At 56.9% G+C, this 24,643-nt stretch overlaps 2 protein-coding genes across 2 annotated transcripts; both read left to right on the forward strand.

The window, feature by feature from the left end:
* The first annotated feature begins 618 nt into the window (after nt 1-618).
* LOC119113601 (uncharacterized) lies at nt 619-5,061 on the forward strand. Its single transcript, XM_037237891.1, has 5 exons — nt 619-773; nt 1,015-1,171; nt 1,509-1,628; nt 4,232-4,434; nt 4,926-5,061. Exons 1-5 carry the CDS (start codon nt 709-711, stop codon nt 5,059-5,061), a joined length of 681 nt encoding a protein of 226 aa, XP_037093786.1. The 5' UTR covers nt 619-708.
* Nucleotides 5,062-15,307: 10,246 nt separating this feature from the next.
* On the forward strand, nt 15,308-19,178 carry LOC119114003 (uncharacterized). The gene is made up of 4 exons (XM_037238238.1): nt 15,308-15,899; nt 16,328-16,474; nt 17,941-18,086; nt 18,766-19,178. Exons 1-4 carry the CDS (start codon nt 15,749-15,751, stop codon nt 18,952-18,954), a joined length of 633 nt encoding a protein of 210 aa, XP_037094133.1. The 5' UTR covers nt 15,308-15,748; the 3' UTR covers nt 18,955-19,178.
* Nucleotides 19,179-24,643: the final 5,465 nt, after the last annotated feature.

Genomic DNA, 24,643 nt, shown 5'->3' on the forward strand with positions numbered 1-24,643 from the left:
TAACCCAGAGTTAGTGTGTGGACTGAAGTCGAAGGTGAAAGAAGAAGGGAAAGTCAATTTAAAAACTTCTCCTTCAGCCCACAAATGGCACGCTCCGTCAGCACGCGTGACGACACGCATTCCGGCCCCGTTCGATCTGCCGTCAGCACGATTGTCAGCTGAAATGCGTGGCGTCACACGTGCTGACGGAGCGTTTCATGTGTGGGCTAACCGGAAAGTTTTCAAACTTTACTTTCCCTTCTTCAGCCCACGTGGCTTTGTGGTCACGTGACGTGACGTATGGCGAATACTGGGCCATGATTGGTGCTGACAAACACACGGACGACAGGTCGAATGCGGTCTCAGTGTGTACTGAAGTAAAAGGAAAAAGAAGAAGGGAAAGCAAAGTTAAAAAACTTTCCTGTCAGCCCACACATCAACAACGTCAGGACGCGTGACGTTATGCATTCCAGCTGACAGTCGTTCTGACGACATTCCGAACCGGGCCCTGATCGCGCGTAGAGAAAACCTCCGTAATTGGTCGGTAACTAAAATTTGTAGTATTTGGTTGCACCTTTTTAAGGCAGTGCTGGCGCTGCCGGGACCGTTTGAAAATGTCCAAAACAAAACAGCGGCTATCAGTGTGCGGGGTTTTGCCATGCAATTTACTGCCTGGGTTGGGATGAAATCGTGCCAAATTTCGGACTTAAATGTCGGTGGGTGTAGGTCATGCCTGTCGAGGAGTTAGTTTCAGAGTTGTCTGGTGTCATTTCTGGACTCAGTCACATTTTTAGGTATGTATTGGCAGTTTGACATTTGATGTCTAAACTTACATTTTGAGCTAATGTGTTATTGTGTCACATTCTGGATCAGTTTTGTATCGTGTTCTATGCCATTTTGGTCATTATTATTTTCTCATACAATGATTGGTGCTGTTATATTGTACACCATTTTGATCATGAATGAATGTTTGTTTGGAAACTTTTGAAATGCCCACTGAGACAGATCACATGTGGTGTGTCCTGTTTGTTACAGGCTGAATGAGCAGGAGCTGTTCTTTATTGATGTTTCTTCAGCTGCTGAGTCTACTCTGATTGTTATTCGAAGACCATCTCAGCTGGGCTGGCAAAGTATTCTCAATGTTGGGATGTGCTATAGCTTTACAAACTTAAGGCCAGGAAAACTTTATCAGGTATGTGATGTGACATGTATTGTACATTTTCATGAATCAAATTGCAGATGCTTAGGATGCCTGCTTGACAACTGTGTGATGTTAATCAGCATCTAGAAATGTGGGGCTGTGTAGTAGAACATGAAAGTAATGTTGTTTTGTTTATTTTTGTACCTGTACTGCTGGCTTGGAATGTGTAACCTTATATACAAGTAAGACACAAGTAGAGGTGATTATCATAGTACCAGTGATGTTGTTTTATGCAGCATAAATAGTATGTATCTAGCAATTTCTCTCTTCTCAACATCTTTAGCAATTTTTTTGTGGTACTACCATTCACAAGTTTGATATTTTTCAGAGCACTCCAGATGAAGTTGATGTGCTGGTAGCTACTTCAAAAACAAATGTGAACCCCACAAAATATGATGACTATAAATTAGCCTCAAATGCAAGTCTCCATCATCTTATTTCATTCAAGGTAAGTAGTCATACTTTCTGCAGCTATAATATATGCTATTTTCATTGTGCTTAAAAAAAGCATCTTGGTATGCTTATGACCTATCTGATGAGCCTTATGTTGTTATGCATGCATGTTGTGCCAAACTTTATAAAAAAACCTGAGTTGTAAAATATTGCTGACTGAAGGGCTAGCCAATAATTAGGCAGGTGAATTAGTACTCCATATGTGGCTAGACTGAGAACTGAGGGGCTAAATCTGAGCTGACTACAGCTGCCAAGTCCACATGACAACCATGCATGCCTCCTGGCTAAGCAATCAGTGGTGCTCTTGAGTCAGCAATCATCATTTAGAGACTAACACATGTCATGTTTGTGATTTACTCATGCCTGTGTACATCATGTGTTAAAAATAAATCATGTGCAGATGACATAATGAATCACTTCCCCCATACATCAACTGGCCATGCTGGGGCATGCCAATGTTTGGGAGCAGACCACATCAAAGTAACAGATCCATTACCATCATACTTCATGTGCAGATAAACTGCATGCACACCCAGAATGGGTTTGGTGCTGCACCTGGTGATGTACCAATGCAGATCTCATACATTTCTCCCAATGACATGCACCAGCTGTCCTGATCCCCAACCCCTATCCCTGACCCTGACTTGACCTTGACATCTGATTCCTGACTGGACCCTGATATCTGGCTACAGACCCCTGATCACTGACCCCTGACCTCTGGTCTTGACCTGACCCTGACATCTGATTGCTGACCCTGACCCATGATCATTGACCCCTGACCCATGATCACTGACCCCTGACCCATGATCACTGACCCCTGACCTGACTCAGGTGTCTAAGCACTGACCCCTGATCCCTGACTCCTGATCCTGACCCGACCCCAGCATCTGGCTACTTGTGGTGTATGGCAGTTGTTTAGGGCGCCTACGCGCCAGGCAAGTGGCAGTTGCGCGAGAGAGTTGGCCTTGACGAGGTCGCGCGTGGCGTGGCGGGGGCGCGACGTGTTCGGACGCCTCGGACGTTGTATCATTGCTTTTGTTGGTATTGCTTAAGTATTGGGCAAATACTCACGGTAACGCCTGACTTAGTGTTTGGTCGGGCTGTGAGAGTGAACGATACTACATTTGGCGACGAGGATGGGATAAAGTAGGGCTGGACTTTATCGGACCCATGGAGGCGCCGAGACGGCAGCGGTTCGCTGTCGTGCTCATCGACTACTATTCGAAGTGGATCGAGGTGGGCTTCTGTGCCGAGCCCAGCACGGAGGCAGCGGTCCAATTTGTGGAGACACTGGCCTCACGGGAGGGCTACCCGAGAGAGCTCGTATCGGATAACGGGAGCCATTTCAGCTCAGAAGGGTTCGAAGCCTACCTGCGGAGCGGGGGCACGCACCACATCCACGTCACGCCCTATCACCCGGCCTTGTCAGGGGCGGTGGAGCGGGCCAATCGGACGGTGAAGGCGGCACTCCAGGCGGCGGACAAGAGCGGCGAGGGAAGAGCGCGGTATGTGCAAAAGTGTTTGCAACAATACCGCAGCACGCCGCATGCAACGACCGGAGTCAGTCCGTCCGAGCTGCTGCACGGTCGGCAGCTGCGAACAAAGCTGCACGCCGCAGCTCTGAAAACGGAAAAGCAGGCCGTGTCGGAGTCAGAAGTGCGGAGGCGGGTGCAGAACCGCTAGGCCTATCAAAAGGCTTACGCCGACGGACGGCGCGGGGCGCGCACGCCGCCATTCGACGTAGGGGACCAGGTGAGGGTCCGGCGAATGCCCCGGCCTCGTAAGGGGCGTCCACGCTTCTCTGAGCCACTTCGGATCGAGACCCGCCTGGGACCGGTGAGCTACCGCCTGGAAGACAGCACTCGGGTGTACGGTGAACGGCTGACGGCGGCGCCGGCAGATCGCCCACAACGTGAGGAGCCGGGCGCGGCTGCACCGCTGCGGCCGCGACCGGCGGCGGCAGACTACGCCAGGCCGGCTACGTCAGCACCCGAGTCGGACGGCTCGGTGGACCTGGACGCTGATTGACCGGCATCCGAGGCGGAGCAGTCCGAGGGGACGTCGGAGGCGGACCCGTCCGAGGAGACGCCTTCAGCGCACCAGCCAGCGACGACAGCTGCGGCCGCGGGCGGGCCGTCTGGTCCGAGTGCTGGCGGCGATCGAACGTCAGGTGGCGCTGGTGGTCAGCGGCCAGAGGGCGCAGATGTACGCGGGGAGTCCAGCGGCGTCGGAGTAACCGGAGGAGGAAACCGCGTGGGAGGTTAATTGAAATTATGTGAGGGGCAACGCTCTTTCAAGAGGAGGAGGAATGCGGTGTATGGCAGTTGTTTAGGGCGCCTACGCGCCAGGCAAGTGGCATTTGCGCGAGAGAGTTGGCCTTGACGAGGTGGCCCGTGGCGGGGGCGCGACGTGTTCGGACGCCTCGGACGTTGTGTTATTGCTTTTGTTGTTATTGCTTAAGTATTGGGGCAAATACTCATGGTAACACCTGACTTAGTGTTTGGTCGGGCTGTGAGAGTGGACGATACTACACTACTGACCACATGTGATCCCTGACCCTGGACCGACTCCAGAATCTGACCGTTTACCCCGCGGTAGGGCTTGGTGACGTCGGTGGACGCGGTGCTGCAGCTGTTCGGGCTGGACGAGAGCGTGGAGCTGGCGCTGGCCGCCATCGCCGGCGTCACCAGCTGCCCCCAGCTGCGGCTCGGCGACCAGGTGGTCGTGCATGACGCCCACTGGGCGCCGGCCGCGCGCCGGCTCACCGCCTGCGGCCGCACCAGGGTCGACCTGCTGAACAGGTGCGTGGACCGGCCGACGCCCGCACGCAGCCGGGCTATGTCCGGGGCGTAGGCGACGCCATGCTACGCTCGGCTTTCAAAGATTGTCAGCACTGGTGCGTCTTCCGATTGGCGTGTCTGGGCGCCAGTCGCACGTTCGTGCTTACCTGACCGTGATTTGCACTGATGTTTTTGGCAGTGCTTAGGGGTGGATCTGCATGGGTGCCTTTCTCGTGTCCCTGAGCTTATGTCCGCCGCCGTGCGGTCCTCGGTGTGCCTGCCCGCACTCCGTCACACCGTTCTGCGCTGCTGATCTTGTGCCATTGTGTGTGCTTGTGTCCCTGTTATGCCCCTTCGCGTCAATGCTTCAGACCAGTGCGCATGGGTGCCGATGTGTTGGATGCGTGTGCCCTCACCTGTACGCCGCCACACGCACCCGCCCGTCGCCCACTGGCACGAGCTGGGGCGCCGGGCGGCGGGCGGCGGCCTCACCGGCGGCCACGCGTCTGCAGGCAGGCGTCGGCGGCGGCGTGCGACCAGGACTCGGCACTGCACCTGCTGCACCGGCTGGCGCTGCCGCCGGCCGCTCTCGACTGGTACCGGCGCACCGAGCGCGAGCTGGCCGACGCCGTCCCGCACAGAACGTGAGTCAGGCGGCGGCGGCGACGCCCAGCCCCGAAAAGGCAGGGGTGTCCCGCGCCAAGCTCTGCGTTGGAGGGGAGCGGGGTGTGGCCGTTCTGCACCGGCTGCTGTCTGCTGGAGTACCCGGTGACGGCGGTGGGTGTCTCGCGGCAGGGTGCGCGTCGGAGGGGAGAAGGGCGTGCTTCACCGGCTGCTGTCTGCTGGAGTACCCGGTGACGGTGGTGGGTGTCTTGCGGCAGGGTGCGCGTCGGAGGGGAGAAGGGCGTGCTTCACCGGCTGCTGCGTCTGCTGGAGTACCCGGTGGCGGAACGCTCCATGACCAAGGAGTTTGTCTGCTCGCCTCACCGCTGCATCGGCTCTGCTGAGGTTAGCCTCGTCCGTCCCACCAGTGTCGCGTTAGAGCCCTGGGCGTTAGACGACACTGCCTCATTTAAGTCCGAGCCCAAATTTGGTGTTGCATCGAAGTGACAGTGCTGGCCAGGTGTAATGGTACATGCATTGCATTTCACTAGTCAAAATATTTAAATGCACTCAGTCCATGCCTTCCCCTGAAATAATTATATTGCTGTCCCCTTGCGCAAAAGTACCATGTTCGATAACGACTGTCATTGAAGCTAATCTGCAAACTTAGTTTGAACTTATCTATGTGTTGCACAACTACATATCTTCACCACCATCTCATGCACATTGGAAGTCGACACAGTCGTCCGCCCCCCCCCCCCCTCCCCCCTCCCCCCCCCCATGAGGCCCCTGCGCTCTTGACATGTCCGCCGGACACGCTGCGTCACAGTTTCGGCTGGAGCTGGAGTTCCTGCCCGACCTGCTGTCGACCGCCGCTGCCGTCGCCCTCGAGTCGGACGACAGGTGGCAGCACAGCGTGCGCGAGGCGGGGGCGCGGCCGCTGGTGGCGGCGCTGGGTCGGGACGCGGCCGGCCTGCCACAGCTGACGGGTCGCGGCGGCGCCACGGCCCCGCTGCTGCTGCTGGACGCCCCCGCGGCGGCGTCGCTGCCGGACGGCGGCCAGCTCGTCTGCCTGCGCCGCCCGCTGCTGGTGGTGGAGCGGCTGCCGGCCGCGCCGCCGCTCGTGTACGTGATGGCGTGCGCGGGGGACGTGGCGCCGCTGGAGAAGGCAGCGCCGGCGGAGCGCGCGCCGCCGCCACCGCCGGCGCCGGCCGGCGCGCCGCTGCTGCTGGTCGACAGCGTGGGCTGGCCGCGGCGCGCGCCGGCCGGCGGCTGCTGGCGCTGCGTGCGCGGTCTGCTCGCTGAGCCGGCTGGGCGGCGGCCGGTGCTGGTGTCGCTGGTCGGAGAGCCGGCTCGCCGCGCAGCCCGCCTCCGCCGCGGACGGACGTACGCCCTACTCTCGGCCGACCTGCACTGGACCACCCGGCTGTGAGTCAGCGGGGACGACGGCGGCGGCTGGCGGCCGCGGTACTCGCCGGGGCTGATGGCCTGGCGTGATTAGTCATTTGCTGTATCCGGAGGCGATCTTGTGGTTGTGTCTGTGGCCTAATGTCGCTAATTACCATACCACCATGGGATTTCAGCAGAATGTTTTAAAGGTGGTTGATGCTGGGCATCTGCGTCACATGCGTCCCATCACATGCAATTTTAGGGCTGAGACGTGACAAAATTTATGAAAAAACGCATTTACTTTTGAAGTAAGGCATGCTTGTATTTATCAACGATAGCAGCTATGCCAAGGGTGCCTACCCGAATCGGAGCGTGAAAGCGGCGTTCGTCTGCAGGCACCCGGATCGGCAGCTGCGCTCGGTGCGCGCCTGCCTGCTGCACTGTACCGCACTGCGCGCTCCGGACGACCTGCAGTTCGTGCCTGGCTCCGACCCGCTGGAGACCGTGCCGCCGGACGACACGGCCGTGTTCAGGTACGGCCTCCCGTACGGCCTCCTCAGGGACAACCTCCTCGTGGTGGTCGGGTGTCCCTGCCTTGGTACCCAGTCACCGCATGTCTGGTGGGTGGGTGTCCCTGCCTTGGTACCCAGTTACTGCATGCCTGGTGGTCGGGTGTCCCTGCCCTGGTACCCACTTACCGCATGTCTGGTGGTCGGGTGTCCCTGCCTTGGTACCCAGTTACCGCATGTCTGGTGGTCGGGTGTCCCTGCCGTGGTACCCAGTTACCGCATGTCTGGTGGTCGGGTGTCCCTGCCTTGGTACCCAGTTACCGCATGTCTGGTAGTCGGGTGTCCCTGCCTTGGTACCCAGTTACCGTATGTCTGGTGGTCGGGTGTCCCTGCCTTGGTACCCAGTTACCGCATGTCTGGTGGGCGGATGTGGAGCCTGTATGCCTGTGTGTATGTCATGTCGGAGCCTTGGTACGCGGGTGCTACGCATCTGTTGCTTAGGAGCCGCCACCTCTGGACATCAGGTGTCGTGGCTCTTATGTTTGCTGTGGTCGCTAACGGAGGCTGTGTTCAGACAGTAATTACTGCCACAGTACTCACAGTCAGCTGCTGACTGACTATGAGTACTATAACAGCGAGGCTCTGGTCAATACCGGCGTTACCAGGCATTGCCCCTGGTGGGTGTGGGCTGGCTTTACTCTGGTAGCACTGGTGGTAGTGGTCCATGTATTAAAGCTCTGGTGTCAGATGTTACTGAATGGGTGGCAGCGCTGACTGTAATATCAGTGTTGATGTGTCCAGCTAGTGCGGAAAACCCGACCCCACCCCTCTCCCAGTGTTTAAATCTTGTGGCCACTTGGGTGGCAGGGATGCTGACATTTTGTATGCACCTCGGTTTGGGGTTCGTTGCCTCTTGCCTCTCCTTTCGCGCAAAATTGTCCGGTCAGTGTTGAGCCAGGCTGCGGCCACCGAGTGTAGAAGCGCTTCAGGCTTGACGAGTGGTCCAGGCGGGTCAGCTGTCCGGGCTCGGGGTCAAAAGGCAATGGATTAGCGCCAACGTTACTATTTCGTGCGCAGACCGCCGGAAAGCCAGGGTTCTGGTAGCATTAACTTATACTTACATCCTGGACGCCCTGTTTGATATATTATGGAGCGCTGCCCCCTCCTCCCTTATTTTAGGGAGAATTAGGCAGACTTAGGCCATCAGCAGTCGTCGCAGATTTGGCTTGGGAGATTTCCATTTGTTAATGTGCCATGAAGTATCACACATTGCCTCTCACCAGCCGGACGCTCTTGGCCAGTTGCCAGTTAATCGTCTGTATCGGGTGACATGGCACTTATTGGTGTGTGGTGGCGCCGCGCACTGGTCAGACGTGTGGCACCGCACCAGAGGCCGCACACTGGTCAGACGTGTGGCGCCGCACCAGAGGCCGCACACTGGTCAGACGTGTGGCGCCGCACCAGAGGCCGCACACTGGTCAGACGTGTGGCGCCGCACCAGAGGTCACACGCTGGTCAGACGTGTGTCACCGCACCAAAGGCCGCAGGCTGGTCAGACGTGTGGCACCGCACCAGAGGCCGTACTGTGGTCAGACGTGTGGCACCGCACGAGAGGCCTTGCTCTGGTCAGACGTGTGGCACCGCACCAGAGGCCGTACTGTGGTCATACGTGCGGCGCCGCACCAGAGGTCACACACTAGTCAGACGTGTGGCACCGCACCAGAGGCCGCACACTGGTCAGACGTGTGGCACTGCACCAGAGGCCTTGCTCTAGTCAGACGTGTGGCACCACGCCAGAGGCCGTACTGTGGTCAGACGCGTGGCACCGCACCATAGGTCACACACTAGTCAGACGGGTGGTGCCGCACCAGAGGCCGTCAGTGAGCTGTACCCAGCTGATAGCCGCGCTGTCTGTACTCTGACGCCGTCCTCCCCCGGTGGCAGCGTCAGTGAGCTACGCCCGGAGTCGTCGTCCGATGAGCAGCTGCTGACAGTGCGGGGCGTGTTGCTGGAGCGCTTCCACGCACGCGACAAGTTCGCCTCACGAGACGCCTGCCGCCCCGTCAGCCTGGGTCAGTGGCCGCGGCCGGCAGCCACGACCGTGCCGCCGGACGTTCCGATCTGCCGTTAGTTGTCGGCGTTGTGATAACCATACAGGCGCTTGACTCCGCTAAAAGTGTGTATCCGTGGCGTGTTCGTCCCCCAGCTCCGTACTCACCGACGCCAGCATGACTGACCACTGGTGTTGCGTCCTGTCCACCCGCAGCCCCTCCGCCAGATCTCTGTCATCGCTGACTGACTTGAGGCCCCTGACTGAGCGAGCCCGCTCCCCTTGTGGCCCGATCCTGCCCGCTGTGACCGGCGTCCGCTTGCTGTCGGCAGACTCACACCGCGTGGTGCTGCGGCTGGGGCACGCCGTCTCGGGTCACGAGGTCACCCTGTACGTGACGGAGCCGGGCCGCCGACTCCGCCTGCTCGGCCTGGTGCCCGGCTCCCGGCTGGTGGCGCGGGACGTGCGCTGGGCCGGCGGCGGCGCTTACCTGCTCACCACCGTGCTCTCGGAGCTCGAGGTCACCGACTGGCGGCCGGAGCCCGAGCGGGGCCGTGTCAAGAGGTCAGCCCGGCCCGGCCCGGCCCGGCGACGGTGGTCTCCGAACTGATCTGTGCGCTAGCCAATGACCGCCACGTTGGTTACGAGCCATGACTGATGCGGTGCCACCGCTGTAAAAAGATTGGACCTACTATAAACAGTTGTCAGGCTTTTTTGGTTCCCTTGGGACAACTGGGTGCAAAGCGTTATAGTTTTGAGTTCAGTACGTTGGAAATTGTGGTATATTCTGCTTCCCTCAGTATATTTTTGATTACTTGCTTAGTATCTTAACTCAGTGTTTTAGTCTGCGGGATGAAGCGGGGATGAGGAAAACCGGCGGACATTATCCCATGTTCTCATTGTCGCTGATCACTGTCTCCCTTCCCTTTTCTTCTCCCTCTTGATTGGGCGTCTTCTTCGCCCTCCCTGCTTTGCCCATTGGAGTGTAAATTTTTTGGCGATCTTCCTCTTTAAGTGCCCCTCTGGTCGACTGCCATCCCTGTTTCTCCCCACTTGATGCTGCTTTGCTGTCCTCTTGGGCAGTTCTGTTCCTGTTCGCTTCCTCGTGTTTTCCACGCCCCCCGTATGTCGTCCCGTACAGTTACCCTCAGACTCAGCGCACCCGTCCCCCTGTGTGGCCGCGTCTCCCTCCTGTGCGCCTGCCGCGTGTGTGACCGCTCGCCGTGTCCGCCTGGCGTGCGCAGGCCGCGGCTGCACCTGCCGCTGTGGTTCGTGGCGGCGGCGCTGGCCGAGCCGGGCCTCAGCCGCTGGATCAGCTGCGCCGCCGTGGCCGAGGTGCGCCGCGTCTCGTTGGCCGCCGAGTGCGCCCTCTGTGGCCACCGCTGCACCGCCGGCCGCTGTACGTTCGTCGGCTGTCATGGCTCCGACCGGCCGCTGCTGAACGTCCGCGCCAGGTGAGACAGACTGGGCGGCGGCGCCCGCCCGGCACCGCTGCTGGTTCGGCTGGTGCTGGGGTCAGCTGACAGCGAGTGGCAGACGCCCCGGGGGGCGAGGGCTGTCACCATCAGGGTGGCACGCGAGAGACGCCCCATCGTCTTGTCACAGAGAGGGTCATTTGGCACGGACGGACGTGGCATAGCTTTGCTGTGAGGTGACCCCCATGACCCGCCCTGTATGCTGTCACAGTACGTGTGAGCCTCCACCCCTGAGGATTCTGATGTTGCCGTGACCTTCCACCTTCGCTGTAGTGTGCTGCTTATATCCCTGTGACGTCTTTACTCCCGGCATGGTAGCGCTGACCCCGAGGCCACCCCGAGCCGACCCTCGGTAGGGTGGTGCTGACCCGTGACCGAGCCCCCCACTCCCTCCCCACTCCCTGTGCATGGTGGTGCTGATCCGTGACCAAGCCCCCTCACTCCCTCGGCAGGGTGGTGCTGACACGTGATCGAGCCTCCCCCCCCCCCGCTCCCTTGGCAGGGTGGTGCTGACACGTGATCGAGCCTCCCCCCCCCCCTTTGGCAGGGTGGTGCTGGATGACGGCTCGGCGGCGGTGACGGCTCACCTGGTCGGCGACGCGGTGCGCCAGCTGCTGGCCGTCCCGGACGGCGAGTGGTGCCACCTGTCGGCGGAGGCCGAGCGGAGCGGCGAGCTCTTCTACATCCAGCCCAGACGCACGGTGCGGCCCGCCGTCTCTGGTGGAGATGGGCAGCAGCGTTTGGAAGGCAGAAGTTTGGAGACTGAGAGTTGGAGAGAGGCAGGAGAGTTTGGAGACTGTAAACCCCTCTATTCTGCTCAACGTCTTGACCATGTCGGAAATGAAGTCATCCCCAAACTACGCATTTTTACTCCGGAAAAAAGGCATCAAAAGGTTCACCAAGTCCATCCCCAGAAATGAGATTGTGACGTTTCCTCCCGCTCAGTGTGACCTGTGCCGTGCCTCAGGGCACGGGTCGGCCTCAACAGCCGGAGGGTCGGCTGGGCGCGCTCTGTCAGGCTCCGGCGGTGGGGCGGCCGGTCGTCTGCGAGCTGAAGAAATTCTCGGAGACGCGCACCGCCTCCGGCCCAGGTCAGCCGCCCAGTGCACGCGGGACCATACACACACAGCGCCCGACATACACTGCCGGACCGCGGGACCGTACACACACAGCGCGCCCGGCATACACTGCCGGGACCGCGGGACCGTACACACACAGTGCCCAGCATACACTGCCGGACCGCGGGACCATACACACACAGCGCCCAGTATACACTGCCGGGACCGCGGGACCATACACACACAGCGCCCAGTATACACTGCCGGGACCGCGGACCGTACACACACACAGCGCCCAGTATACACTGCCGGGACCACGGACCATATACACACACCCAGCGTCCGGCATACACCTGCCGGGACCACGGACCATATACACACACAGCGTCCGCATACACTGCCGGGCCGCGGACCATACACACACACAGCGCCCAGCATACACTGCCGGGACCACGGGACCATATACACCACACACACTCCCGGATACACTGCCAGGAAGCCGGACCATACACAAGCGCCCAGCATACACGCGGGACGCGGGATCATACATAACAAGCGCCATATACATATGCATACCGCGGTTATACACACACACAGCTCCCGGCATACACTGCCGGGACTGCGGGGTCATACACACACAGCTCACGGCATACACTGCCGGGACCGCGGGACCATACACACACAGCTCCCGGCATACACTGCCGGGACCACGGGACCATACACACACACGGCGCCCAGTATACAGTGCCGGGACCGCAGCACCGAGAGTGGTCTGAGCCCACGGTGGAAGGGGTGTCCCCTGCCCAGTATGACCCCTCCCGTCCCGGCCGGCCTCTGTCATGGGCGGCTGTCATTGCAGTACGTGCACTCCCTGCGTCACCGGCTATTCTGCGTGTCATATGGCTCACAGGTATCACCTAAAGATGTACGAATGATATTGTGAGGTTTCGAGCTCGTTAATGATTGATCTGTTCACTGTGATTCATTGGCAGTGATGAATCGTGCGGCCTTCTTCTTCGTATGACATGACCGCGGTCTTTTTCCATTTAAGCAATACGAACCACACCTGGCTGTATTTTGTTTCGCCGAACATTACAGCTCATCGGCGCGCAAGCGATGTTTCGGTGTCCGCCACAATCATGAGGGCATTGCGGCAACACTGGGTCAAAGGTCACGGCAAATTTGTCGTATACCGATCACAAACTGGCTCTCCTTTTCCAAATTATTTGTGTGCAAGTACTGCCAGACTACTGAGCACACCGGGTCATGAGCGACGTATTGCCTCCCGCCTGACGTCTTGCCCGTCGTGCTCAGCTGCGGCGGGTGCTGCGGTGTTCTGCGAGGCCATAATGGAGGCGACGCCGGACCTGGTGGCGCGGCTGTACCCGCCGCCGGCCACCTGCTAATGGAGGCGACGCCGGACCTGGTGGTGCGGCTGTCCCCGCCGCCGGCCGCCCGCTAATGGAGGCAACGCCGGACCTGGTGGTGCGGCTGTTCCCGCCGCCGGCTGCCCGCTAGTGGAGGCGACTCCGGACCTGGTGGCGCGGCTGTTCCCGTCGCCGGCCGCCCGCTGAAGCCGCGCCGCCCGCTAATGAAGGCGACGCCGGACCTGGTGGCGCGGCTACTCTCGCCGCCGGCCGCCCGCTGAAGCCGCGCCGCCCGCGGCCAATGATCGCCCGAGGCGGCGTCACGATGATCCGAAGAGGAGCCGAGTCGATTGCAGCTACCGCGCGCATACGTACCGCGCATTCTCAAGCCTGCTGCAGCGGGAGGCGGGGAACTGCCGCGGCCTGGCAGACTGAGGGGCAGCTGGAGGGCGTGCAGAGGTCCGGTGTCTGACACGGGTGTCAGCTTCGGCCGACATGCTTGGATGCCGCGCGTCGTGCCTGGCTCGTCAGCAGCGAAAGCCTGTGTGTGCACCGACTTGCGAGCAGGGCGCCGCCTGGTGTGCCGACGACGCCGCGGCTCCGACCCGGCGGCGGCTGCGGTGCTGGGTGTCGTGGCGTGTGATTTGTGGACGGTGACTTGTTGGTGAGGATCACTGCTGGCTGAGGTGATCTGTGGCGGTATCCCCCGCTCGCTCGTTGGCAAGCGCATGTTTGTCGACTGGCAGAGAGTGAGAGGTTTTAGTGTCATTTTTAAGCAGCGTTTTGAAGTAGCGTTTTAGCTGATTCAGCCGAGGGGGGCTCCAATGCTTTAATAAGGGCTTGATAGTGGTCTGTCGCGACACTTGGTGTCATTGCGTGTGTCAGTTTTTTCACTATCGACATAACTTGGTTTTATCGTTCATATCACGAAGAAAGCAGTTGGCAAAGCTTTGTTTTCAAACTTCATCAAGGAGTGAAGGGGAACACGGGTCTGTGTTAAGGACACTGAGGCTCTTCACGTGAACGCGCAAAGTCCAAAACAGCGAGCTGGAGAAAACAAACAATATATATGTTGGTAACCGAACTAGTTCACAAACATTGTCGCACTACTTTGTAAATACGAGCTTGCTATGGAGGTAAAGCTAGGTGCGGCACTAGCGGCTTGCGGTGTCGACAGCCTTTTTGGGAACTGGGAAATCTACAGATATGTTACTGCAAGGTTACGTACGATGTAGGTATTCGTCGCTGGTTTAAGTCTATGACAAGTGCCATTTCCATCCACGATTTGTTCGTCGATTTAATGCGCGCCTGGGTGGCCGTCTAGATACCCATTGCTCGGGTGAAGGGTCAGTTTGACTCCCGCCCTGAGATCTCGGGAACTAAGAAAGTTAGAAACACCAAATTCACGGGGTGTGTTGACCTGTAAGTCAACTCACTTGAGGTACGTTACAAGCTCATTTGAAGTTAGTGACCTTGTTTGACCTTCTGAAGGTCACGGTGACCAAAATCGCAAGACTGCTCTGAGTTTTGCATTCGAATAGGCAACAAAGATTACGCTAGCAGTATGTTCCCCAAAAAATGTCGACCTGGGTCATCTCAGGTAGATGACCTATTCTGACCTCTAAGAAGAAAACATCTCAGAGATGTATGCATGTCAAACACTCCGTTGTTGCATCAGATTGAGCGGTTCCCTAGAAATTGCCTTCGCTGAAACCATGACCCGACTTTGACCTGTCATAGGTCGGCAACATTACAGGGTGCACCTAAATTTTTGATGCCAGACGATCCGCTCTTCAATGGTCTACAGCTATGTAAAATTTGGCGCGGCTACGCCGCGCCGTCGAGAAGCCATTCTGGAAAAACCTTCGGGAAGGTCAATTTGACCTCCACCCCCATCCGAGCGCATGTTAACACTTCAATTAAAGGCTTCCGGGTGAACGCTGCCACGCAAACACGCCCGCCTAGTTTGCCCGCGTGTGGCGTCATCTCGCCCTGTCCGGCCGGTGTGTCGTATGACGTCATCACCAGCTCACCCCGATGGACCGGTGCGTCGTATGACGTCATCACCTGTTCACCCTATCCGGTCGATGCGTCGAATGATGTCATCACCAGCTCACCCTATCCGGCCGGTGTGTCATATGACGTCATCACCTGCTCACCCTATCGGGTCGGTGTGTCATGTGACGTCATCACCAGCCCACCCTATTGGGCCGGTGCGTCGCATGACGTCATCACCTGTTCCCTATCCGGTCGATGCGTCGAATGATGGCATCACCTGCTCACACTATCCGGCCGGTATATCGTATGGCGTCATCACCTGCTCACCCTATCCGGTCGGTGTGTCGTGTGACGTCATCACCTGCTCACCCTATCGGGCCGGTGTGTCGGCGTTATCGGGTACGCGGTCGCGCGATAAGGCCGGTGGTGAGGCGTCGGCCCGGCGGTGGCGTGGCAGCTCCGCAGGCGTATACAGTCAGCGGCCTGTCAGTGTGACGCTGTGGCAACGGACCCTTCGGAGGTTCCTCGCAGCCACGACCAGCCGGGCGGTCGGCCTCTCGTGGTGTGGTCCGCGTCCGCCCGAGCGAGGGGCGCAGGCCAGGCCGGCCTGACCGGGAACAACGCCCTGCTGCCACCGCCCGCTGGCGTCCTGCTCATTCTTACATGAGCCTTGAGGGCACGGAACCTGAAGCTCAGCAAGACAGCTGCTGAGGTGAACACAAAAGTGGAAGTGCCCCCCCCCCCCCCCACACCCTCTTATGCAGCACAACAAAGCAACAGACCACGAAAACTGAACCACGTTTCTGCCGAGTCTCCAGCTCTGCGGAGCAGCACCGCACCTGTGGTCTAGATCGGCCCTCGGAGCTTTGTGATCTCAAGCCAGGGGATGAGGCCCGACCCGTTGTGGGTGGCAGGGGTCGCCCTGATGCTGTCCTGCTGTCTGCTGCCCCGGCCCGCGGCGGCGGAGAAGCGTCCCCTCCCGGAGTCGCTGAAGGATCGTGACCTCTTCTGCGAGACCTGCTACGCCACCGTCTGCGGTGAGTCGGCGCTGGCTGGTGGTGGCGCGCCGGCGGAGTCTTGTGGTTCAGATCTGCCTCTGCCAGGGAGCAGGACACGAACAGCAGACATTCCAAACGTTGTGCGGGTTAGTTCGAGAAGCGGTGTTCTCATTCATGCCGCGAGTTCCTGGGCGGAAAATGCATTCGTACATGCGTTTGTTTCGTGGTTTTGTGATCTTTTCGCAAATGTTGATATGTTGAATAGAGCTGAAGAGGGCGACGGCGAACTCAATTTCATGACTGTTGCTCCTGAACACCTAAATACGCCTTGTCTGAGCGTGCATTGCGCCAAACCGCGTACTAAACAGCCCGGAAGACTCAGTCGCCCAATAACCGCGCCGTCCACCTGTCACCACATAACGCCCCCCCCCCCCCCCCCCTCCCTCGCCGTGTGTCTGCCGCTCCAGAGATGTACCGGCTGGTGAAGGAGAGCGCAGCCGACAGCCTGGAGCAGCGGATAGACGGAGCACTGCAGCGTGTCTGCTCCGCCTCTCTGCTCGGCCGGTACGCCTTCCCCGCCGATCTACTGGAGGCCAGCTGCCGCGATCTCATCGGTACGTCCGCCCTCGGAGGCGACCTCATCGGTGCGTCTGCCCTCGGAGGCGGCCTCATCGGTACGTCCGCCCTCGGAGGCGGCCCCATCGGTACGTCCGCCCTCGGAGGTGGCCCCATCGGTACGTCCGCCCTCGGAGGCGATCTCATGCTGTGGATAGCTGGTACGTCGTGGTGCTCAGGCTGGCATCAGGCAGGTGAAGGCAACTGATAGGTCAACTGACGTCCGAGGACGGTATTGGCCGAGTGGGTTGCGCGTTGGACTCCGCCGTGGCGCCTGAGCTCCTGGTCGCTGGCGACCCATGAAAGCGACGTGGCGACGTGCGCCATGTTCTCTTTTAACAGAACATAACGTCCAAGGCAATAATTGCGGGCAACTGTCGGGTCGACAGGCGTGAGCTCGCCTGGGTTTATCTGTGCACATATGCTGTCAAACATCCAGTGCTGTGTCGAAAGAAACAACACGAAATATCGGTGCAGAGTTGTTAACGTGTTTTCGGAGGCACTAGATCTCTACGCTTTACGTATTGGTCCCAAAATGACAGTGGCTGGTACTAACACGCATGCGCATGTTTAATCGCCATGTGTCGTGTTTTGTTAGGAATGTTTTTAGCTTCTCCAGCTTTGGTCGGCCAAAATTTCCCGGCCATTTTGCAGTTCAGCTGTATTCTTCGCCAGATAGTACGGGAATTGGGATCCACCCACCAGACTCGAACCCGGATTTCTAACGTGCCGGTCCAGTATGCCAACCATTTCACCAGGGGGCATAATACCTATAAGCGGCCAGACAATTCTGGCCCACCAAAGCAAGAATAATGGAAAAATATCCTTATAAAAAACGTTGGCATACCTTGCCACAAAAAACTTACAAGCTTTACAGTATTTTCGTCGCGAGTGACTGATATAGCGTGTGACCCGCTGCTCTTATGTGCCAGTGCATTACATGTTGTGCCGACGCACAGATGGGATCTGACCGGTCGACACTCAGTCGAGATCTGACCGGCCGACACTCAGTCGGGGTCTGACCGGCGGACACTCAGACGGGATCTGACCAGTCCACATACAGTCGGGATTTGACCGGCCGACGCACAGACGGGATCTGACCGGTCGACACACAGTCGGGATCTGACCAGTCGACCTACAGTCGGGATCTGACCGGCCGACACACAGTCGGGATCTGACCGGCCGACACAGATGGGATCTGACCGGTCGACACCCAGTCGGGATATGACCGGCCGACACAGTCGGAATCAGACCGGCGGACACCCAGTCGGGATATGACCGGCCGACACAGTCGGGATCTGACCGGCGGACACTCAGTCGAGATATGACCGGCCGACACAGTCGGGATCTGACCGGCGGACACTCAGATGGGATCTGACCGGCGGACACTCAGACGGGATCTGACCGGTCGACACACAGTCGGGATCTGACCGGCCGACAAACCTTTACGTGCGCGTGTGCGCAGTTCGCTTCGAGAACGACCTGGGCCTGGGGCTGCTGGCCGCCTTTCAGCCGGGCAAGAAGCCGAGGATCGCCGGCACCGTCAAGGACATCTGCCTCACCAGAATGAAAGCCTGTAAAAAGTCGCGGGGAATCCCCAGCCTGCGCAAGGTGGGTGCCTAAGTTCGAGAGCAATGGGTTAACAGTGTTGTCGCCTGTCTTTGACGTCCGGGCCGATCCATGGCCTGCGGGAGAAGGTTAACCGATGAATGAATCGGTTGTCTAAATTGCTTAAATGATAACATTATCACCATCGTTATGGGGGATCATGTAAGGCTACAAGGGTTCTTGACTCTTTCCTCTACTAGCGATGTGCCTATCCTGACAGTGCAAAAGAACACAACAGTGGGGAGCAGTAATATGTGGAAGGTATCTATATTTGCTGACCAGAACACTTTTTATTTGTGTAACTAGTGGTGCGCGATGTATTAATGGTCAAATGACTTATTATATCGAGCATGTGGATCTTAATTATGGAAGTCAGCTCCTATAGTATAAGAAACGGGTGTCTTTCAGAAACCTAAGAAAACCTCAACATGGTAGTGCTGTCACGCATGTAGTTAAACCTACAATATATTTTTAACACCGCGGTTTTCCTATTGCCTGTGATGCGACAACTTCAGCGACAAGGTTTGCATCGGGGGGGGGGGGGAGGGGGGGGGAAATCAATCAACCAGCTACAGTCGCTGAAATAGACGCTACCCAACGTATGTGGCAGTCAGCTGCATTCGGGACAGAGCATCCCGGTGGGATCCCGGCAAGCGCTTCTCACGGCCCATATTTGTTACAGCTGAACGAGACGGCGACAGCCCAGAAGGTGTCCGCTGGAGTCGCCCCTGAGACGGACGCCCCGCCCAGATCAGCCCCTGGAGACGCCTCTGAGCGGGCAGCGCACGGGGCAGAGCAGGACGCACCAGTCGCTGGCCAGCCGGCGACAACGGCGGACGCCAACACAGACACCCAGAGAGACGAGCTGTGAAGTGGCCGCGGCGCTGAAATGTGTCAAGAGCCGATGCATTGCTTCAAATTCACAGAGCAGAAGATCCATATAGCGACCTGGAACATGGCTCGTCGTATTTTGCTTCGCTCACGCTCTCTACTGCGCGAGCGACGGCTGAAAATGCGCGTGATAACTACGTGCGACCGGTGGAGTGGCAAGATGGCTGGTTTCCGTGGGCGCATTGCATGGTGAATATACGAAGTCGGTCTGCACAACACACATTTTTCATTCATTCCAGCTGCAGCCTCCTGCGATCCTGTCCAGGCGTACACACCCGACCAAACGCGTCACCATTACACGCAGCATGTATTTCTGAGCCACGACGAAGGGCCACACCGCGACCCCACGAACCCATACATCCCCACGGCAACACACACAACACGTGTTTCTAAGTTACTGCCGGGGACTTTATACCAGCCTTTCCGACGCCGCTTGTTCGCATCAATGACAGCAGCTGTTGGGTGCATTCGCCAGGAACATCATACACATAGATAAAGCAGTAGTAATGGCCTTATTCCTTGGAGAAAACCGAGGAGAATGGAGGTTTAGATGCGTCGATATTTCGGCCTTCATCGAAACGAATAGCAGAAGCGATATGTGCTTCTGCTACGCGTTTCGATACGGACATGTTTCCGAAATATCAATGCACCTATATTCCCATTCTCCTGTTCTTTTTTCTCCGAGGAAGCAGGCTATCACTACTGTCTTACCAGTGACAGCAGCACTGACGTACGCCAATGAATCACTATCAATACTACATCCACGCCCGCTATTACTCGTGCATCGTTATCCGGTGGCAGCGCTTACGTAGACCTCATGTGGCGCAAATTGTCAGTTCCTGAGCTGTTGAAAAGCTATCAGTGTGCAACCACAAATCGATATGCATGCAGTACGTTTTGGACGGCACTGCCCAATGCTGAAAGCCGTACTGTCCTTAGCATATGGACGAAGCCGTCACGGAAAGTGGCCTTTTTGCGTGTCTGTTTGAAAACCTGCGCTACATCCGAAATTAATCATTTTTTGTGGATCGGTTTCGTCATGGGCTGCCTGCTGTAACCTAATTGACCTTTGCACTTTCGGACTGGCGATGTTTCGAAATGTTGGCACACAAAGCTGGTTCACTTTCATATCAACCTCGCCAATCGCCAACTTCTGCCCAGTCGTTACCGTCTGGCGACACCGGGCACATAAACAATGAACACCGCAAAACCCCTGATCTCTGCACACGCGACCGTCTAGCAGTCTCACTCACGTGGGCGATATGGATTCACCCGTGACTTCGTTTATGACGCATTCAGTGACGGCATTACTTCTACCGTCCTCGAGCTTGAACACATCAAACGATACTAGGATGTTTCAGACGCTTCCTTTCACAGTGAATAGACATTCCACCGTCCACGGATACTCAATATCGGCATCAGTGGGATAGACATGTCCAGGCGCACACACAGACAAACTCCGGCCAAGCAGGCCGCCAATAGACAGACAGCGGCCAATCTGGCCACCATTTTCTCTGACCATGTTTCTAAGAACGTCACATAGAGTGGCAAACCAGCTGCCTCTCCCCCTGTCATAAACAGAAGCGTCGCCTATACTCAATACACCGCACTACTAGCCGGAGCGGGGCGGCGCATCCTGAGGAGGCCGGGCCTCCGGGTGCTCCAGGTAGTAGCGCTTCTTGTACTCCTCCAGACTCTTCACCCATTTTTTGTCGTCGTAGAAAATACCGAACTGTTTGTCGGACTCCAGCATTCGCTCCGCCACATCTGCGGCACGCACGACCGCGGTTATGCTCGGCTGGCGGCGCGGTGTCCCTGCAAGTTATGTTTAGCTAGTGCCGGACGGGCTTTGGTTCGATGGTGTCAGAATTCGAACGAGTCGGCTGAATAGGTCGGCGGCTGCAGATATGTCAGAAGCATGCACAGGCCCGGTTGGTCACGAACGGCGTGTGAAAGACAGCGTGACCATGACTGGCGGTCGTGGGGTTAGAACTACATGTCCGAGGTCTGCCTCGGATTTAGTTCTAAGCCGTGTTGAATGATCGCTCGTGCGTTCAATGGCGGGATCATCACACTGGTCGGGCCTTGGGTTGAGGCGGAAAAGGGATCACATGAAGAGCTGCTGTTTACAGATGTACGAACCACGAGACATCGCGTAAGGGTAACATTGCCGCAGAACTGATCAACACAATCTTGTCTCGACACTATACAACAAATCAAGAAGGTATTGCGGTGTTTGGAACTATGTCTAGTCATTTAACAGTCATCGGGATGTAACTGTCGCGACGGATCATCTACAAAATATATACATACCCTTGAGCATATGCGCTCTCTTGAAGCTACAATTCTAAACGTCTGGCTTTAAGACTTGAGCATTGCCTTGAGTCTTAAGTCATCTTTCTAGCCAGAAGTGGTCCAAGACCAGTGAGGTACATACTACATGGGATGCATTGATGATATTCTCGGTTCCGGCACCCATGGGCTGAATTCACCGCTAGATTTCCTTGCAAAAATCAATGAACACCATCCAAGAATTTGTTCATTACGGAAAACACTACACACAACGTGTCGGCTGTGTTCCCCGACACCTTGTGGCCCAACCAAATGGAAGCTATAACACTGCGCTACACTTGAAGCCCCTGGCAGCCGTGATTCCATCGCATTACAATTCGACACATCTCATGACTGTTACGAGAGACGTCCTTACATTACGAATGCGGAGAGCGGTGTGTCAGAGGTTTAACTTATGATCCACAGTCTCGTGAGTTCAAATCAGCTAAAATGTGTTTTCTTTCCGTGAGAACGGATGCACTGCAGACTGACATCTACGTCACGTTCTCGATTTAACGCTATATTAGACTCGCGAAGAAGCCGCCGTAGACGCGTAAAACAAACAGCTTATGTAAATGCCGTCCACAGATGTCAAAATCCCGTCAACAGATGGCAAACTGTGAAAAACGGGTGAGTGCCACCGTACAATTCAGAGGCTTACACACCCTCGGGGTAGGGCGAACAAGTGGTCCCACTTTAAAGTTCCCGCCAGCTTGATCAGCCCTGGACACCGCAGCGTGTGCATGTTGGAGTGCAACCTGCCACGTTTGTTAGTGGTGTGAAAGGAAAATGTAGATGGAAGAACGCAGCATATAAGATATCTTGTAACCTCTGTCTAGCATTAGCTCAAATGAGAAACACAGCGTAGCGTTCGTGATCTGAAAACAGCTCTATGATCTAATGGCCTAACAAGACGACGCAAGTCTACAGGCATTACAATCGCAGCACATCCGCAATCTGCGTCCGAGGTTTTAATACACAAACGCGTTGTGACTTGGTTTAAGAAATGCTGTTAAAGTTATGCACTTAAAGAAATTTTTTCAGTGGTGACGTACTCCCGTCACCGTACGGAGCGCGTTAAGAAGCCCCTTTCGCCCCTGATGCTCGAAGCGGGCATCGAAACCTTCCGGTTTAGCTGCGTGCGTGTCGGGTGCCCTTTGCAAAGTACCGCGTATTGGTTATTAGGATGATGGGACTCGCGTCATTAACTACTTTGAGATACTTTTAATGGTAGTGCCGGCACAGATTCGGAGCATTTTCTGCCTTAGCGTTTGAATGATATTTGTTTGCTTAACATTGTTCGCTCGAGTCAGCAGCATGGCCAATGGTTGCTTGATAACGTTCTTACACCGGAACCTCCTGGTAAAATGAAGGTCAATTATATTCGGTGCAATGACTCCAAACTGATCACATAAAACATCTGCATTTAACCCCATCTGCTCAGATTCAGCTCAAGCGTCCTTTAAAGTCAATTACTTCTACCAGAAACCTTCTTCTACAACCAGACCGCGTAGCGAGGCGTTTAGGCGGCAACGTCATGTGGCAGTTTGACAAAGGCTAAATTTACAACCAATGCTGCTGTGTCCTGTTGATTTGACCACGCTCGAGATTTCAGCATCAGTTGTGCATGCAGCACGCAGTTGTGTGGTACAAGCCACCATACAAAAGTCCTGCATGAAACAAGCTCGTACAATATCGCCGTAATTTCAAAACTTTTGAGGCACGCACAAAAAAAAAATACAATCGCCCACCTGGAGTAATGTCTGGCACACGTTCCCAGATCGGTCGGTAGATGGCAGTGTCCACGTCTGACTCTTCACGTAACAGGAAGAAGTAGATCATGAAGCTCAACAGCGAAATCGACGTGAGCAGCTGGGCTGACAGCGGACTAAGTTTAAAATCCCACGGGTGTCTGGGCTCGCGTTTCTCTCGTCCGCCAGCGCCAGCTTTCTGACTGGCGCATCTCGCCGACGGAAGGCGAGGCTGGATCGAGCGGAGCTCTGATTGGCCAGCGACGGGCGGCTGGCAGCTAGTCGTTCCCCAGACGGCGTGCAGGGAGGAACTCTCCCTGAAAGGGGGCGCAAGCGTCAGCCGCCCGCCGCCAAACCTGTCGCAATTGTTGCATTCCCTTTTCGTCGGGAACGCGCATTGGGACTGTTGACCACCCTCTCCTTAATGTCCGCGGTCAGCTCATGCCAACGTGACGGTCGAGACGAAGTAAACCACCGCTGTGATAACACGGTATATTTGCACATTTCAACACATCAATTGCTGACAATCTTACGCCAACGAAAGATGGCACGGTATAAATTACTACGTCCATTCACACTCCAGTCTGGGGTGAAAACGAAACAAGCGCAGAAGACTTATTTCACAGTTTTCTCCTCCTCAGCCCGCCCTTCACAAGCGCATCAGAGACGAAACCAGTGCTCTGGATTGCCGGGCCGCGTCGCGGCATATCCATCCCTGCATAGCACCACTGACTTCTGTTGTCCAGCACTAGTCGCCACGCACTATGCCGGCCCCGGGGGCGCGCGCTTCTGCTTCCGCTCCCGCTCGGCTGACTCCAGCACCAGCAGCTCCTCCAGTCGGCGGCGCTCGGCGTCGGCGGTGCGGCCGGCCGCCTCCTCGTGGCGCACGTACGCCTCGAGCGTCTGCCGCTCGAGACCGGGCACGTCGCGGAGCGCGTCGCGCCCCAGCCTCTCGTCGATGTCGTTCTCCTCGCGCAGCACGCAGAAGTAGACGAGCAGAGCCGTCACCGAGATGAGCACGGACGGCATCTGGTACCAGGGCGTGTCGTCCTCCTCGGCACCGCCGCCGAACGTGTCGCGCGCGCGCCAGGTCGCGGCGCCACTGCTGGAGAAGGGCAGCGGCGCATCCTCGGCCGGCTCGGAGGGCCGCGGCGCGGGCCGAGCCCCGTCGCCCGCCCACCGCCTGCAATGGCTCGCATGCTCAGCACGGCTGCTGCTGGCCAGCTAGGCTGCATGGGCAGGTGAGGAAATAATTCCATGGAAGTGGTTCAGTGGTGTGGCAAAATTAATTGGAAAATTGTGGTGCCATGATATCCACGAGCTTTTCGTAACCATACTGAAATGCTAGCCATCTAACCATGTGTAGCCTGGCTCTCTTAACTTGGTGGTGCAGGTAAGTGAGTACATAATTCAGTTATTGTCACTTGTAGATAGCGAGGTACAAAAAATTGAAAACAGAACTATTTAATTCAAAACCTCACCACTGCAGTAAAAACCTGTGCATGCACATGCATGTACAACTTGGCCAATTATTACTGCACTCCAGCCATTAACGCAAATGGCAGGGTCATGCCTCTAATGCACCCT

Source organism: Pollicipes pollicipes, unplaced genomic scaffold (assembly GCF_011947565.3).
Source record: "Pollicipes pollicipes isolate AB1234 unplaced genomic scaffold, Ppol_2.1 Scaffold_7262;HRSCAF=8765_pilon_pilon_pilon, whole genome shotgun sequence".
Taxonomy (NCBI): domain Eukaryota; kingdom Metazoa; phylum Arthropoda; class Thecostraca; order Pollicipedomorpha; family Pollicipedidae; genus Pollicipes; species Pollicipes pollicipes.

Bases quoted from the DNA above. Each gene is read 5' to 3' on its own strand.
- LOC119114003 (XM_037238238.1), top strand. From the start codon at position 15,749: ATGAGGCCCGACCCGTTGTGGGTGGCAGGGGTCGCCCTGATGCTGTCC. The intron at 15,900-16,327 runs GTGAGTCGGCGC...CTGCCGCTCCAG, and splicing joins CTGCTACGCCACCGTCTGCG to AGATGTACCGGCTGGTGAAG. The intron at 16,475-17,940 runs GTACGTCCGCCC...GCGTGTGCGCAG, and splicing joins CAGCTGCCGCGATCTCATCG to TTCGCTTCGAGAACGACCTG.
- LOC119113601 (XM_037237891.1), top strand. From the start codon at position 709: ATGCCTGTCGAGGAGTTAGTTTCAGAGTTGTCTGGTGTCATTTCTGGA. The intron at 774-1,014 runs GTATGTATTGGC...TGTTTGTTACAG, and splicing joins GGACTCAGTCACATTTTTAG to GCTGAATGAGCAGGAGCTGT. The intron at 4,435-4,925 runs GTGCGTGGACCG...ACGCGTCTGCAG, and splicing joins AGGGTCGACCTGCTGAACAG to GCAGGCGTCGGCGGCGGCGT.